Genomic DNA, 18862 nt, shown 5'->3' on the forward strand with positions numbered 1-18862 from the left:
ACCTAAAAATAACAAGCATTTGGCCTAGTCTATTCAGCCTGGCTTTTCTCCACTGACTTAGTTGCTCCTAGGCTATGAGCTGATCACTAATCAAGTCATGCTGGCTCTCTAATTCCTATTAGAGAGAACTATTTTTTCTCTCAAAGTCAACTCTCTCTCTCTCTCTCCTTTATTTATTTATTTATTTATTTTGCCTCTGCCTGCAGCATATGGAAATTCCGAGGCCAGGGATGGAACATGTGCCACAGCAAGGACCAGAGCCACTGCAGTGACAACAATGGAACCTTAACCTGCTGAGCCACATAAGAATATCTAAAAGTCAACTCTCTCTCTGTTGTTGTTGTTGTTGTTGTTGTTGTTGTTTTGCTTTTAGGGGTCATACTTGAGCCATATAGAGGTTCCCAGGCTGGGGTCAAATTGGACCTGCAGCTGCCAGCCTACTCCACAGCCATAGTAACTCGGATCCAAGCCACATGTACAACCTACACCACAGCTCATGGCAATGCCAGATCATTAACTCACTGAGTGAGACCAGAGATCAAAACCAGGTCCTCATGGATACTAGTCAGGTTCATTACCACTGAGCCACAACAGGAACTCCTACATTAGCAGTTTAAATTTGGGCTTGACTGACACTTGCAAAAATTTACATTTGACCTATACAAATAGCAGCCACAACATTAAAATGTACCCTACTAACTTAACAAAGAATAAATTTCTCATAATTTGTTTTGATATGATGTAATTGTCACAAATATACAATATCATTTTCCCTACCTCCACAGTAAAGGACTGTTGCTTTTTTATATATAAAAGACTCTAGACATTTTTTCCCAGTTTAAAATATCCAGTTGTTTAATTCATTGCCACTACAGAAAATGGAACTAATAAATTATATTTAAAAAACTAACAAAAAATTAATATACAGAAATCTGTTGATTTTCTACAGACTAATCATGAACTATCATAAAGAGAAATTAAGGAAATAATCTCATGTACACTCATATCAAAAAGAACTAAATACCTATGAATAAATTTAACCAAGAAACTGAAAGACCTGTAACCAAAAAACTCTAAGACACTGAAGAAAGAAACTGAAGATGACAAAAAGAAATGGAAAGGTATCCTGCACTCATGGATTGGAAGAAATAATATTGTTAAAGTGTCCATATCACCCAATGCATCCACATATTTAATGCAATGCCTATGTTTACCAATAACATTTTTCACAGAACTAGGACAAATAGTTTTAAAATGTGTATAGAGCCACAAAATATCCCAAAATTATAACACTTTTGGATTTCAGACTATATTACAAAGCTAAAATAGTCAAAACAGTATGGTACTGGCACAATACAGGCACACAGATCAATGCAAGAGTCTAGAGAATCCTGAAATAAACCCACATACATTAACCTATGACAAATGTCACTTAACCTATGATGAATGAGGCAAAACTATACAATGGAGGAAAAAAAAAGTCTTTTCAACAATTGGTGCCGGGAAAACTGAACAGCTCCATGTAAAAGAATGGGATTAGAATGTTTCCTCATACTACATATAAATATAAACTCAAAATGGAGATTAGAGATTTAAACATAAGGAGTTTCCATTGTGGCTTAGTGGTAACAAAACCTACTAGAATCCTTGAGGATGGGGGTTCAATCTCTGGCCTCACTCAGTGGGTTAAGGATCCAGCATTGCCGTGAGCTGTGGTGTAGGCTGCAGATGCAGCTAGGATCTGGCATTGCTGTGGCTGTGGCATAGGCTGTCACTACAGCTCCAATTTAACCCCTAGCCTGGGAACTTCCACATACCATGGGTGCAGCCCTAAAAAGACAAAGAAAAAAACACTTAGATGTAAGACCAGAAACCATAAAACTAGAAGAAAACATAGGCAGTATACTCTTTGACATAGGCCTTAGCAATGGTTTTTGGATGTGTCTCCTCAGGCAAGGAAAACAAAGGCAAAAATAAACCAATAGGACCTAATCAGAACTAAAACCTTTTGCACAGTGAATCAATTGACAAAATGAAAAGATAACCTACTGAATAGAAGATATTTGCAAATGATATGTTTGAAAAGGAATGAATATTAAAAATACTTAAAGAACTCATACAACTCAATATTAAAAAAAAAACAATTAAAATATGGGCAGAGTACCTGAATACATACTTTTCCAAAGAAGAAATATGGATGGCCAACAGGCACATGAAAAAATGTTCAACATCATTAATCATCAAGGAAATCAAATCAAAAACCATCTTGAGATATCACCTCACACCTGTCAGAATGGCCATTATCAAAAAGAACAACAATTAAATGCTGGCAAGGATGTGGAGAAATGGAACCCTCCTACACTGGTGGGAGCATAAACTGGTTCAGCAACTATGGGAAACAATATGGAGTTTCCACAAAAAATTTAAAATAGAACTACCACATGATCCAGCAATTCCACTTCTGGGGATCATCTGAAGAAAACAACTAATTCAAAAAGATATATGCGCCCCAATGTTCAGAGCAGTGCTATTTACAGTAGCTAAGATGTGGAAACAACCTAAGTATCCATCAACAAATGAATGGATAAAGAAGATGTGGTATATATAGTCAATGGAATATTAATAACCCATTAAAAAGAATGGAATTCTGCCATTTGCAGCAACTTGGAAGGACCTAAAGAACATTATGCCTAGTGAAATATCAGACAGAGAAAGATGAATACTGTGTTTTCATATATACATGGAAATCTGAAAAATAAAGCACACAAGAAAATAACAAAACAGAAACAGACTCTCAGGTACAGAGAACAAACTAGTGGTTAGCGGGGGAAATGGAAGAGGTGCAATTAGGGGAAGGGATTAAAAGATACAAACTACTAGACATAAAATAAATAAAATACAAGGATGTAATGTACAGCACTGGAAATAGAGCCAATATTTTATAACTCTAAGTGGAATATAATCTATCAAAATAACAAATCACTACGTTTTACACCTGAAGCTACTGTAATATTGTAAAATCAACTATACCTCAATTTAAAAAAAATTATCCACCCAGAGAACTTTTGGATGATTTAACTGAGGTTCCTGAGGCTAGAGGCACTTAAAACAGCATAATGTTACATAGTAAGTAGATCAAGTACCAAAGGTACTCCTTTTCTAGTTTTCTTTTCTACTGATTATATCAAGGATTAAGTTTCAGTATGGAGTATGCATGTCACCACCATTTCTCACTATTAGCTAACATTCCTTCATAACAAAGAAAATAGATCTTAGGATAAGCAGAAAATAGTAACTACTTGAATTTAATAATGTTGTCCTGCTTAGATTTGCATTTATTTTTCATAATCGTCACCTCTTTATGACAAGTGTCACCTGATTTCCCATTTCCCTTTAAATAACTTTAAGTTGAGAAGATAAGTCAAGTTAAGTAATACAGATAGTACTCAGATATGGCCAAATTTGTGCAGTGGTAATCCAAAGTGACAAAGGTTAGGGAAATGGAGCTAAAATAATTAACTTGTGTAAAGTATTTATTTGTTCACTGATTCCATGTTAATTACTGTTAAAATTTTCATCTATTCAATATAAAAATTCCTAAATTTACATATCTGTTGGAGAGAACTAGTCTTTTATTTAACCTAGAGAAAATGCATAAAATAAATGATTAACACAATCTAGTTATTAAAAGACAGAACAAGAGGATTTTAATAGCATTAACCTGAAGCAGGTTCATGGTTATTTGTTCTATAGGATTTTGGAGATGCATTAAATTCTGCTGTATGACCACAATATGAACCTAGAAGTCCACATTTTAGGAATACAACATAGGCAAGAACACATATGTTCTGGCCACACCCGCAGCACGGGGAAGTTCCCAGGCCAGGGATCAAATCCATGCCATAGCAGCAACCCAAGCTGCTGCAGTGACAATGCCAAATCCTTAACCTGAGAGCCACCAGGAACTCCCAAGATCACATTCTAGTACAGCTACCTGGCACTCTAAAATAATCTCACCCTTTGTTCTGCCATAGCACATGGAAAATGATGTTCAATACTATAGTCCTGAGAGAATACCCAGGTTTTGACAAAATTCTCTCCTCTCTGACAATTTTTCCTAGAACACTTAGGCAATGTAGGACTATAGCTATTGGTTATATATAGCGGAATGAATACCAATTTGCAGACAAGATGACCTAAGTGGATGGGGCTGCTATCAGTTGTTTGTGATTTGATAAAGTAACAAACAGCCCAAGTTTACCTGAAACATTTTTAAAATATGACCTTTATAACACACAGGAAAACCATTTTTCCTTAAGTTGAAGGAAAGAGAGATTTGTTTTTTTTTACTGGAAAGTGGAAAACTCATGGGTAGTAACCCCAATTTTCTCCTATACATTGGTGTGTTCTACAATATTAGTAGAAACTAATGGCTCCTTTATAGATAAACTTTGGCATTCACTGACAACACTTAAAATGCCACAGCATAGTGTGTTTTAAATTTAAAATATATGGAATTCCCATCATGGCTCAGTGGTTAATGAACCTGACTAGTACCCATGAGGATGTGGGTTCAATCCATGGCCTTCCTCAGTGGGTTAAGGATCCAGAGTTGCCATGAGCTGTGGTGTAGGTTGCAGATGCAGCTCGGATCCTGCGTTGCTGGGGCTGTGGCTATGCCTGTACCTGTGGCTAGCAGCTATGGCTCTGATTCACCCCTAGCCTGGGAACCTCCATGTGCTGTGGGTGCAGCCCTAAAAAGACTAAATAAATAAATAAATAAATAAATAAATAAATTTAAAATATAAGAATCAGTAAATTTTTAAAACGTAGATGGTACAACAAACTGCAGTCTAAAAAATATGTTAACTATGCTAAATAGTTCATTTAAATATCCAAATATCTGGTCAATTTCGCTGACATAAAGTCAAGTCTTAAACTAGCTAACTCAACATGCCCTTTAGGAAAAGAATTCCTATTATGAATCAAAACAAGATTGCAAATTGCTTACATATGCATGTGTTCTGCTCTCATTATTAAAAAATTATTTTATTTTATTTTATTTTATTTTTTTGCTTCTTAGGGCTGCACTTGTGGTATGTGGAGGTTCCCAAGCGAGGGGCTGAATTGGAGCTATAGCTGCAGGCCTACGCCACAACCACAGCAATGCCAGACCCGAGTTGTGCCTGCAACTTTCACCATAGCTCATGGCAACACCCAATCCTTAAACCACTGAGCAGAACCAGGATCGAACCTGTGGTCCTCATGGATACTAGTCAGATTTGTTTCTGCTGAGCCATGACAGGAACTCCTTAAACAATTATTTTAGCCTCATGATTGTGTTATGAGCTTACCTTATGCCAAAATAGCAGGAATAGAGCATGGTCAACGTGACAGCCTTGGACATCCCAATAAAAAAGCTATCTCTTTTTTGCATCTATGCTGATCAGGTAAATGGCCCAAAACTCTTAAATTCTTCCAAAGTGAATTTAATAAATGTGGAGACATGGACCAATATAGCAAATCAATTCACATCTATGTTCACTATACATATTAACTCTACAAAAGAATGTAAATTAAGGAGAATATTAAGCAATAATTCCAAATTAACCAAAGTAGTAAAAAAGAATTTTATACTCAAGAGTCATACACCTATGTTAAAAGCACAATCACTAAATTTTTTTCCTGATTTGTCCAGGTTTAGTTAAAAACTTTACTATTACTGTTGAACTCTGATCCTCTTTAACAGAAATTAGAAATATTAATACATTCTTTTTTCTCAAACAATTACTATAAACTTTTATGTTTTAAGAATCCATAATTTTTACATTAGAGAGAAACAATGTGATTGATATAACATTGCTTTAATCAAATACAAATAACTAAAAAGAATTATCTGTGTTAAAGAAGATAGAAAAAAATATGCTTTACTTTCTTCTATAGGCATAGAGCTTATAGAAATATGTATGTAAAACCCGGTAACTATTTTTTGTTAGTAGGTATGCACTGTAAGCATCAAAATCCAGCTGGCTAACATTCCTACAAAAGCAAAAATACAAATTTTAGAAAAACAGCCTAAATAGTTCATCAAATATGTGAACACAGAAAGCATTTTGATACTTTTAAATTGCCAACTAATAATGATGGACAAACAAAACAAAATTTTCCTGCTCTTTGTACTAAAGTTACCTCCCAAGCATCATTCGGACATTCAGGCCCAACCACAATTTTGTGTTCGCCCACTGCACGCTTGAAATCAACTTGATCTAATAAGTACTACCATGGTCTTTGAGGTTGCGAAGGATCACAGCGGGTAGGCTATGGGACTGCCACCCCGTCACTAACTTGGCCTCTAGCTCCTTAACGTCGGCCCTAAGCATGAGGGGTGGCACTTTCAGAAGCAGGTCAAGAGGCAGCAAAGCTGAAGAAATAAAAGGGGGAAAGAAATGAAACTGTGACATGAATCACCCTGAATATCAGGGAGGTGTGTATGATGTTACTGCTGCCAACACTAAATTACCTGGTCTCGGTCTTGATCCTATTCCACCAGCGAAGTCTCTGAAAACAGAATTAGAAGGATTTATTCAACTTGGATTTGAATAACATATACCGAAAGCTATGGTTTACATATGAAAATAAAGGTATATTTTTTTCTCAAGATGCTTTCAAGGGTTTAATAAAAAGAGAAAACAGACATATTTGAATCCAGGGCAGAAAAAACATTCTATGACCAATGGAGAACACTTGTCCCATCACAGTTGTTTATAAGAATGATTATGAGTCTAAATCTTAGTGCCTAGAATGTTTTTTTTTGGTTACATTTAAAATCAAAACACTTATTTTGTTTTGAAAACATTTAAAACTTTATATGTTGTATTTTCCATGCCTTATTCCTGCTGTCCTAAAGAAGAAACTGCAATGCTTCCTATGACATCAGATGATTTTTGCATCTAAGAGGACTATATTTTCCTTAAGTTCCCAGTGTTATAAACATCCTTTGTTTGCCCTACGCTAAAATGCTAGATTTCCTGATCATTTTGCAAGTTGGTCTCAGTGCCTTCCACTTAGACCATACTAAGGACAGCCATAAGTAATCTTCAATCTTGTTTTTTTTTTTCTACTGTAATCTAGAGCCAATTTCTTCATAGTTTTTTTTTTTAATGAAATAAGAAACATCTATGCCCTGACAAATCATAAGAACCACACTTCAATTTAATGGCAATGCAACAAAAGTACCTCAAATTTTCTCCATATGTAAGGCATACAATAGGCATTTACTGAGTAGGAATGAATACAGGGACTCAAATAAGAGTTCTCTCACTCCAACCCTTCCATTTGACACAGTAGTTTTGGCACATAAATGCAACACATACCTAAGTCACAAAGCATAACAAGTTTGGCACTCATTTACCAACTACCCAACTTAAGAACTAGAATAATACTGAAATCTGTGCATCCAACTATGAGTTCCTTCCCATCCTTTTCCATCCTTCTAATCCCCCACCAAACCTGTCTTCTCTTGATCCTCTTTTTCTGTCCCCTCCCCAGCTCACATTTTCAGGGCCGTGAAAATTAAATGAAACTTGCCAGCTTTGAAATTAATACATTTTTCCTACCCCTGAAATAAGGGGGTATGTTTAAAGAAAGAAAATAGATGGCCCCTGTCCTCAAGTTTTCAAAGAGGGGCATAATCTTAACATTATGGGCAGTAGCCTCAGAGCTGAGCTGAGGAGCGGAGCGTCTGTTCCAGCAACTCTTAACTATGTGCACACACTATGCCCAGCAAGGGCAAGGGCATGACCCTGCCCCTTAGCCTTCTAGACAAGTCCAGCACTGTCCAACAGAAATATCATGCAAACTAAAAATGTAAGTTCAAATTTTCTCATAGCCACAGTTTTAAAAAGTAGGAAGAAAAATAGTGACGTTGCCTTTAATAATATATTTAACCAAAATAATCAAAATATTAGCATTTCAACATGTAGTAAATATAAATATTAATGAGCTTTAAATATTCAAATTAATGTTCAAATTAAATTTAAAATTCAATTCCTCAGTCAAACTAGCTACACTCAACTGCCCAAGTCACATGTAGCCAGTGGCCTCCATACGTGACAGTGCATTCTAGACGCTTCTATAGAAGATGTTAGTCGTTGTCTTCATCAGCATTATGACCAAGGCTAACAGTCATGCCACACAGCTGCACAATACCTCATGGACCCCACTATCTTAAAAGTTGAGAAGAAACTCCTTTGGAAAAGGAAATCCTTCCTTTTCATCATCTTTGTATTGGTTGTGTCTTTCAGCTTGACATCCAGCAAGAGGCAAACCCAACTTTACAGGTAACAAATTTGCTGGAATTTGCTTTTGAAATCTTGTGTCACTTTGGTTAAATGAACAAATATTGTTTCATAGTGACCTACGATCAAGTCTTTTGAAACTTTTTGATATTTTTTACAAAATTCCCAAATATCAAATTCTTTTTTTTGGTCTTTTTTTTTTAGGGCCACACCCATGACGTAGGGAGGTTCCCAGGCTAGGGGTCTAATCAGAGCTGTAGCCGCCAGCCTACACCACAGCCAGATCTGAGCTGAGTCTTCAACCTACACCACAACTCATGGCAACGCCAGATCCTTAACCCACTGAGCGAAGCCAGGGATTGAACCCGCAACCTCATGGTTCCTAGTTGGATTTGTTCCTACTGAGCCACGATGGGAACTCCCCAAATATCAAATTCTAATTAAAGTTGTTTTGACCTCCAGCTAAATTTAAGATCCTTCAGAGGGCCCCAAGGCATATCAGAGAAAAATATTAAACTAATTTGGATTATTTGGCGTATGCTAAATTACATGGAAAGAAATTATTATATGAGTGATAAGCCTTCTGAGGTTATACTCTATGGGTAAATGTCATTAATATAAATACCCTAAGAATTATAAAGTTCCTAAAATTTGAATATGACCTGGAATAATGCTTTCAGCCATAATTCTAATTATTATAACCAAGTTCCTCTGTCAACTGCATTGTGGTCAGTATTTAACCAGGCCTTTTAAGTTCTTTGTCATTCATAGACGGTTATTGTTTTACCACAGTGTTTTTACAGAAATATTTTATCTTTAAGAAGATTCATAGAAAAGATTTTGACAAGTATAGGTTTATGATAACTTTCAGATCATACTGCTGAACTGTGTAAATAAAGAATCCTAATGGAAACCCTGATAGCTTTTAAAACTGTTAACAAAAGGGATTAATTACACCTGACTGAGTGAACTGGTAAATATGGTTCTAACTTTTATGGATTTTAATCTGTGTTTTCCAGACATAAGGAAACTTTGTCCTCTCAAGCTAATTATGATTTAAGCAGTTTGGTAAGTTACACCTCTCTAAGTGGAACTGAAACGTTTATCTTCTCTCTCTACCTGATCCCTCCAGAAATTGCAAACTCACAAGTTCCAGTAAATAAGGAAGGTCACCTCCTGACTGGTGACATTTTGAGAACTTTGAATAGGGAGGAATTCACCCAAATCTGTAAGGCAAAATATGTGACAAGCCCTTGGTGTGGCCTTTTTAAAAAGTTCAGTCTGAGACTCCTTACATGAGTAATCAGGCCAAGTTTATCGAAATAAGATTTAAATCTGCAAACAAGTCAATGTTAATTTGGCTAAATTTGGTCAAAATGAGGGTAATTTTAGAGGGAAAAAGGTTACGTCTTAGTGGATATTAACTTCTAGTTTTGTTAACAGAGGTCTGTATTTACTAAGACACCTCCCAGATGGTTCCTTGCCATTATATTACATAATTACAAAGCTTGACTGAATTATTACAAAGACATTCTAAGTTTGCTTCTGAAACTCATCACAGCAATCTATCCTTAGATGAAGATCAGATGCCCCATGACCTGTGACCAGGTCCTATCAAAACTCAAAGTTACTGTATCAGCCATACTTTTTGCCCTGATCTTCAGAAAGAAAAAATCATCTGATGAAGTTGTCAGAATTTAACTATGCCTGGCATGTATCACTGCTTGATTTAAGTCTACTGCTAAAAGCACATGTACAAGATTAGTATTATAATCTGGTACACTTGGTAAAGGTATAGCCTACAATATGTTTCCCCTGAGCTTGTTCATGATATCTGATTAGTTTCCTCCCAATGTGAATAAGTAGGCAAATATCTACTTTTTTTTTTTTTTAAAGATACCCAGCGCTAAGGGACATGATGGACCCAAGGCAGGCTGCGACCACCCTACCACCAAGGGACAGATATTTTGGTTTACTGAGAGATTTGCAATTGAAAGAGGAAATGATGGAAAAACTTCATATTGAGGTATGGGGAAGTCGTCCTGGCTTATACATGGTAATTCTATGGAATATATGGTTATTATATATGGAAGGTTTTCTGGCTTAAACTTTACTGACTAGAGCAGCCTGTTTTGCACCTGTTGAACATGCATTATACATCTGCTTTGGCTATTGAGGAGGGGAATGCATTTAGAAATCAAAAATAGAGGACCTCATCATTCACAAAGAGGCCTTAATGAAATTTACCCAGCGAGTCTTAAAATGATAGTAATCAGGCTGTCAATCTGCTAACGCAGAAGTTTCTGTGATGAGAAAAAAGTAGCCTCACAAAACTGCATGGCCCTTGATAAAACAGCCTAGCAAGGAGGAATGTATGCTTTAATATATACTGAATGCTGTTTCTTTATACCTGATGAGCCTTCTAGTGTGACTCACCCTATGACACATATGAAAAATCAAACCTCTCTGAATGATCCTCTTCCCAGTTTAGGGAAATTATTAGAAAAATGGTTTGGTTTAGGGGGCTCCTAGTTCAAGTCTCTTATAATGATGGTGCAAGGTCATTAACTCTCTCTCCTGCTGTGCCTCTCCTACACCTGTTAGAATAATGCTCCTCAAGTGAGGTTCAGACACTACTTAGATAGATTACAAAGCTTATCTAGCTCTAGCATCAAGAGAGAGTTTCACTCCTCTAACTAGACTACAATTCCCATTCTCTATAGGAAGCAATTAAAGAAGGCAGACCTCTAGCCCCGTACCCGTCAAGACTGAAGAAGGATGTTATCTCAAAGGGAGATTTTGTAAGTCTAAAGAATAGGGGGTCTTCAAAGAAAGAGAACCAATAATGGCTTTCTTAACATAAGAAAATCCATTTTTCATCTAAGCCATTCTGTGATTTAAGCCTGGCCACAATGCTTGTCCTTGAATGGGTCCTAGTAATTAATGACCTTAAGGGAACAAAAGAATGTAAAAACAAATCATTGTTATCAGACAAGTAACAGTAACAAAGAGATATCACTTATGTGGGAGCTAATACATAATACAAATGAACACTTGTGCAAAACAAACTCACAAATATAGAATACAAACTAACGATTACCAAAGGGGAGAAGGAATGATGGAGGGGCAAATTAAGTATATGAGATTAACAGATATAAACTACTAGGTATAAAATAGATAAGTAACAAGGTCATATTGCATAGCATAAAGAGTTATAGCCATCACCTTATAATAACTTACAACATATTACAACCTACAAAAATACTGAATCACATGCCGCACACTTGAAACTAACACAATGTGAAAATCAACTCTACTTCAATAAAAAAATATATTTTAAGAAAAAAATGTGTTACTGGGTATGTGTGAAATAGACCTCCCCAGCAATGCTGACTTACTCTAAACTTTGTTCCCCCTTCAAATAATTCTAAATTCCTCTTTTAAAAACTTTACAAATCTTTAAAAATAACCATCACACATTTCATTTATTCAAAAATACTTGTGTCCACTATGTGTAGGCAGTTGCTAGACACTAGAGATGGAATGGTGAGAAGAAACTGTCCCCACAGTCTTGAAAGTTACAAGATGGCAGAGATATAGCAGAAAAATTGTTGATTTCTCTGGGATTTCCATCACAGATCACAAGAAAATACAGTCACCTGAAATTTCAAAATACAATAAATCCTTAACTAGAAATGATCATTTTTAGCTATAAAACCTTTGGATTCATAAACATGGACAATGAATAAAATATGGAAATTACACAGAGAGCAAGGGACGTCTGCCTCTAGACTGAACCAGATTGGCGGTATATGTCCAACAGAACATGATGGCTGCAGAGGGTGGTTCCCAATGACAGCGCAAGCTGCGAAATAGACGGAAGTGGCTTAACACGAATAAAACATTCCAGAAACGTGTTATGGTGAAAAGGCTTATCATGAAGAGCTTGTGTCCTCTAAGAGTTTTGAAATGGGCATTGACCAGCAGCACCTAAGGCTGATAAAACAGAATTTCAGAGAAATGAAAAGCTTTTAAAAATTCTGTCAGGTCATCACTTCACCTCTCTTCAGATCTGGTGGGATTTCATCTGGTAGATTACATGAGCTAAAACTGAAGCACTGAGTATGAGTGTTCGCCTACAACTTACACTTCACCGACCACTACAGGTAAAGCATCAATAGGAGGTATTAACTTTGTAATTTTATAAATCAAGTTTTCACTGATTGACTCAAGTTTGAGATAAATTACTTGAATAATTTATTTTTTCAGAGGAGTCTTGATCATGAAGGAGATGGAGTCTAGAATTTTATATTGATGCAATTCTTTTAAATATATTTCTGAATTAAGGAAATGTAGTCACTTGCCTTGTAAGGGCATCACATCATTTAATTCAATTGTGAAAAGAAGTCAATACTATTTGACGCTGACAGAAAGAAGAAATTTTAAGCCTATGAAATGAGAGGTGTGGCTTGCAGCATTAAGATGATGCAACCACACCATCTGAGCTCACTAGCATTTTACAGCTTGAATGTCTCTTTCAGGTGCTGATGCTCATAAATATGTCCCATGTGAATAAGTAACACTAGGTAGGGTTGCCTTCTGCTGACTAAGGGCTTTTTGTCTACCTATCATGTTAATGGAATGGGTATCAATGCAGGAAAGCGGTAGAGGGCTCCTGTGGCTCTGCACTCACACTCCAAAAATAGCTAGAAACTAATAAGCAATTAGTCAGGAAATTTTAGGATTGTCACAGAAAAGGAAGATAGTGATCTTACAGACAATAATTTTTGTAAGACTGCTTGATTATGACATCGGCTACCAGGCCAGGTTACTTCTGGCAAGCAGTGATCAAGAGTATTTATTCAATTAAGTGAAACTAGATCTGGATTACTAGAAACTGGATTATGAAAAGGAATGGAGGTCTCTATTCTCTATAGTTAAAATAAGCAAGACTTCTGCTAAAATGAGACAAGACCCCTAGGTCCCAAGATCACAGAAGGTCTTTCCCATCACATGTATGATACTGAATGCTCACAAACATGCAAAATCATCTTTATAAATAAAGACTAGAGTCTAGCACGCATCCTTGAGTATAATTATGCATACACTGATTCATCAAAGAAGCTGTGAACTACAGGCATTTCTGATACCACAAACATCCAATGTCTCAAACCAGCCTGCCAAGTGCACCTGTTGCCTTGGCAACAGGACACAAGCATGCATGGAAAAGTCTTACTGTCTGAGCAACAGGATCTTTAAAGAGGGCTTAAGCTACGACTATGGCAAAGGCTGCAAGTTCAAGCCAGTAGGTGAAGTTTTAGGCCTATTAGAGAGAGAATTTAAGGTAACAGTCACTGATCTATTAACTGATAATTATTTGTGGTCTGATGAATATTAATTGATGACTCAATGGATGTTCTTAAGAAGGTCATAATATAATGACCAAAGCTTACTAGGACTTGAGCGTATGTGATAAAGAGGCTGAAGCTCTTACATTAGCAAATTCCACTATAAAGGACAACTTATTTGTAAACTGAAATAAAACACTATGACTTATTGACTTAGAACTATCAACATATATATCAACTGAGTGAGAGCATAAAACCCAGACAGGAACTGGAAAAGGCCAAGCCCATTTGTAATCTTCTCCCAGGACGCTGTGATGGAGGCAGGAGACTTTTACATCACTTAGATCATTAAAAATGATTAAAGCTGGACATTTTAAAGAAAGACCTAATTACTGCATTTTTAATTGCCTTTTTCTTGACACAGACATTACCTCAGCTTTTGGCTAAATCTGTCAATGTGCATAAACATCAAACAAATACTAACAACAAGGGTATTTATTTCATATGACTTTTTCAAAGTAGATAATACTTTGTGAGAGTTTGACCATGAAAAGCCAATTACCTTTTCCCTCTGTTCCTTATGATTTCAGAGATGCACACATCAAACTAAAAGATGATTTCCACAAATACTATAACTAACTTCAGCATGTCAATTCAAATCTCTCCAACTGGGAATGCAAAAATGGTACAGCTGCTCTAGAAAACAGTTTGGAAGTTTCTTAAAAAGGTAAGCATATATCTATTCATGACCCAGCCATTTCACTTACAGGCATTTACCTCAAAGGAAAGAAGTATATGTCTATATAGACACAAATGTTCATCACAGCTTTGTTTGTAACAGCCAAACACTGAAACTCAAATGTCCATGAACAGTGAATAGATAAACAACCATGGCCTATCCATACAATGGAATACTACTGAGCAACAAAAAAGGGATGAGCTCCTGATACACAAAACAATGTAGATGGATGTAGAAATAATTATGCTGACTGAAAGAAGTCCACAAACAAATGTACTATATAGCAAATTCACATTAAATTCTAAAATGCACACTAGTCTACCATGACTGCCTGGGGCAGGGAGTAAGGACCAACAGTGCTGGGCACAGATGGGCACAAGGACACTATGGGTGGATATGTCCACTACCTTTTGATTTCACAGAGATATGTGTGCTCAAGACATCCAATTTCACACCAGTTATTTGTTTGTTAGGGCCGCACTCGCGGCGTATGGAAGTTCCCAGGCTAGGAGTCAGATTCATTAAAAACAATATATAAAAATACACCATTAAGTTATTTTTCTCCTGCCTTTTGTTACTTATTACATGGAACTTATATGCAAGTCAGATTTAGTTATCTCATGGTTCTGTATCTTTAGAAAAGCTAACTGTCAGCCCTTGAGCAACTATGAGTGAAGGACATGAAACGGAACCAACTAAGGGGCTCAGCCCTCCCACAGCAGTGAATGGGGCCTGACCCGAGCCAGGCTAGCCCTGGCTCTTACAGGACACTGGGTCCTAAGAGAGGTGACACAAAGACAGAACACACAGACTGGGAGCTTGTTCAGCCCAGCCTCAGAGCTTTACAAGACTTCCAGAAGCCTCCTCCACAGACTTCAGGAGCTAGCCTGGCTCCCACCCCTTAGCAGATTGCTTCACAGGTAGGTTCCCAATTATGTGAGTCCCCCAAACCTTCCTTTTTTTTTCTTTGTTTTGTCATTTCTTGGGCCTCTCCCGCGGCATATGAAGGTTCCCAGGCTAGGGGTCGTATCGGAGCTGTAGCCACCAGCTACACCAGAGCCACAGCAACAGGATCCAGCCATCTGCAACCTACACCACAGCTCACGGCAACGCCGGATCCTTAACCCACTGAGCAAGGCCAGGGATCAAATCCGCAACCTCACGGTTCCTAGTTGGATTGTTAACCACTAAGCCAGAACGGGAACTCCCCCCAAAGCCTTCTAATGGACTCCCTGTTGCCTAAGTTAGACCAAGTCAGGTCCTTCTGCCTGCATCCACAAAGCCTAACTAGTCAAGCTTCAGCCTCAGCTTCTTGTCACATGCGCTCAGCCACTTCCCCAGCCAGCATCATCCATGGCTCCAAACCCTGCTGCCTGTCAGCATCACTGACATGTGGCCCCACCCACACTGGGCCATGGACCCACAACTGTGGGCAGCCCCGCTGCCATCCCGGCTCTGTTCCCTGACGTCTCTATACTGGCTCTGCCTAGTTGATCACACTCCTCAGACCAGACCATCCTCTCAGCAGTGAGCTGACCATCATCGAATAAACAGAAACCACCAGGATAAATCTGCCTCCATATCCCTCTCCTCTACCCCCCCCCCGCCCCCCCCCCCCAGTTAATGTTATCTGTGCCTCCCTTTCCTCAGACACAGACAAAGGGCTGTCCCTCCCCCTTTCCCAGGCTGGCTCTCTGGCCCCACAGTTGCTCTGAGCCTGGGCACTGCTGTCCCCTCCTCCTCTTCAGTCTCTCCTCTCCATCAGCTGCTTCTCCTCAGTCCATTCATCCTGGTTCTAGAAGGTCCTTTTTCATCAAACATTCCCAAGAGCTCACTGTCCAGCTTACTCCTTAGTTTCTTCAATTGTTCACATCTCTGCCTCTGTAACTTCTCGAACCACCAAGATCAGGCTTCTGTTCCCAGCAGCCTCACTCAAGGCCACTGAACTGTGCTCGTGGAGGTCAGGGACTTGCAAAAGGCCAGATCAGAGAGTTTTATTTCAGTCCCCTTAACCCAAGAGACAATTGCTGCATAAACTGCTGGTTGTTTCAAAATAATAGTTTCTTCCTTTAAAATAGAACCCCCCCCCAAGTATATCCATTGTCTATTGTAGCTAGGTATGGTCATATGACTAAATTCTGGCCGCCAGTCTATGAGCAGAAGGGAAGAGCCAAAAGGAAGGGCTTGTCTTCACTTCCCCATCTCACTCCCTGCTGGGAGATGGCTGTGACGTGGCACATGTTTGCCACATGTGCCATGAGCATGAGACCTATATCCTGGGGATGGAACAACAAAGTATAAGGGACCACGGGAGTTCCTGTTGTGGCTCAGCAGTAACAAACCCAACTGGTATCCATGAGGATGTGGGTTCAGTCCCTGGCCTCACTCAGTGGGTTAAGGATCCAGTGTTGCTGTGAGCCATGGGATAGGCTGCAGACACAGCCTGGATCCTGCATGGCTGTAGCTGTGGTGCAGGCCAGCAGCTGTTCTCCAATTCAACCCCTAGCCTGGAAACTTTCATATGCACAGATGCAGCCCTAAAAAGAGACACACACAAAAAAGATATAAGGGACCAGAGTCCCAGACGATCTCATCAAACCCCACCTCCCTGGGACACCCTTGAGCTCAGAGAAACCGTCACATGGCTGAGGATCACAAAGCCAGACTAACTCCCAGGCCCATCTGAGTCCTCTTCCCAGTATGCTCCTTGGTAAAGTATAGTCAGCTCTGGGAGGGTGAGCTCCAAATGCCTCTGGAACCACATCGCCAAGGTAACTTCTGCTAGCAGGTAGCCGTGTAGCCACCAGAAACACAGCTCTGCAGAGTCTAAAAATATTCTTAGGAGCTCGATAGGTCCATACCTTATTTGGGATTGTCTTTCTCCTCCGGAAGCACTAAAACTTCTCTTTAAAGTGCCTGGAACAAGAAAATTAAAAAAAAAAAAAAAGCCTCACATTTTCCTGCTGCAACTCTTTAATTTACTCACTCATTTGTACAATCTCAGCAATCATTCCTACAATAAGACCGTCTTCATTTATGACAGCATCAGCTAAAATATAATGTTGCAAATTACTATTTACTTGACCGGTTTGTTCAAGAAAAGGTGCTAAACAGAGAAACCCCATTATTAACAGCTAACCAAGTACAATAAAGTATCTATGTCATAATGAGCCTAAGTCCCTTTCCAAGATAGCTAGAAGTAACCTCATACAAGCATAAGGGTCCAAATTTTCCTCTCTGCCCTTGTTACTAGGGATACACAACCCTGAATTCATTGCAAAAGAGTTACTAATTAACTGCTTCTAGAATCTGCTACATAGATGCACACATATTTTTACTGCATAATATTCATGTTTTCTCAATGGCAAATCAAGTCCTTTTATTTAGCAGGCAGGGATTTACAGGGAAAAGAGAACAGACTATTGGAATTTGGGACTTGCCAGAAAACCTGGAACATCTATTCTCCATTTTGATGGGCCAATTAATTTTGGAAAGGGACAAAGAATGAAGCTAAATCCTTAGGGTCCTACTCCGATCCTTAGAGAAACTATTTTAAACCTTCTTTTATGATATGCTCACAGTACAGTCATTGATGAGGGAGGATTATTTACACAATTTATTTCAGAGTATTTCTATCCTATCTCATTAAATGTTCCATTAACTTACTCTTTTATAAGTTATTCTTTTCTCTCCATTTTCTGTTCTAACTGATCATTTAAGTCAGTTTCAGATTTGTTGAGTAAATTGAACCCTAACTTTCTATAAGGAAAATTCTTTAAATTTTTTCAAAACATATCTTTACTTCCCCATACACCAGTCTATTTTTTTGTTTGTTTGCTTTGGCTTTTTTTTAGGGCAGCACCCACAGCATATGGAGGTTCCCAGGCTAGGGGTCAAATCAGAGCTACAGCTGCTGGCCTACACCACAGCCACAGTAACGCCAGATCAGAGCCATGTATGCAATCTACACCACAGCTCAGGGCACTGGTGAATCCTTAACCCACTGAGCAAGGCCAAGGGTTGAACCCACGTCTTCATGGATACTAGTCAGATTTGTTGCCACTGAGCCACAATGGGAACTCCCCTATTTCCTTTACTGTTTCAAAATAGGAGTAAAGATCAATGTATGTACTGAATTTACATAGCCTTTTTCATAATTCTAAGCAATTAAAACATTTATTTTTACCTCAGAATTTAAGTATAATACATCCCTTTGCATTAATGTAAATAAAATTGTACAAAACTTGGTTGACACCAAGACTAATTTCTTTATGTTTCTAACCTCTAATCAACAGACTCATAAAAGGTCATTTCCATTTTTCCTGTGGTTATTTAGTCTGTCTCCAAAGAAGTTGTCTCAACTGCCCAGTTAGAACATACATTTGCTCAAGAAATAATGAACTGACAGGAAGGCAATGGAAAACCACAGAGCTGACTGGCTGTCAGGCTCATGCGGAGGGATAGACAGGCCTGTCCTA

The 18862-nt window shown here is 38.2% G+C and overlaps 1 protein-coding gene across 6 annotated transcripts in view; it reads right to left on the bottom strand.

Moving 5' to 3' along the window:
• Nucleotides 1–18862, bottom strand: part of NEK10 (NIMA related kinase 10) — a 180719-nt gene that overhangs the window by 37824 nt on the left and 124033 nt on the right. For 5 of the 6 annotated variants that reach the window (XM_021071459.1, XM_021071458.1, XM_021071460.1 and 2 more), the window contains 3 exons: nt 17246–17300; nt 6521–6558; nt 6281–6421 (listed from right to left, as the gene is read on the bottom strand). In XM_021071459.1, the coding sequence (XP_020927118.1) occupies nt 6281–6421; nt 6521–6558; nt 17246–17300 (234 nt within the window). The remainder of the gene's footprint in view (nt 1–6280; nt 6422–6520; nt 6559–17245; nt 17301–18862) is intronic. The other variant, XM_021071461.1, reaches the window with a different exon arrangement.

This window comes from Sus scrofa, chromosome 13 (assembly GCF_000003025.6).
Source record: "Sus scrofa isolate TJ Tabasco breed Duroc chromosome 13, Sscrofa11.1, whole genome shotgun sequence".
In the NCBI taxonomy this organism is placed as follows: Eukaryota; Metazoa; Chordata; class Mammalia; order Artiodactyla; family Suidae; genus Sus; species Sus scrofa.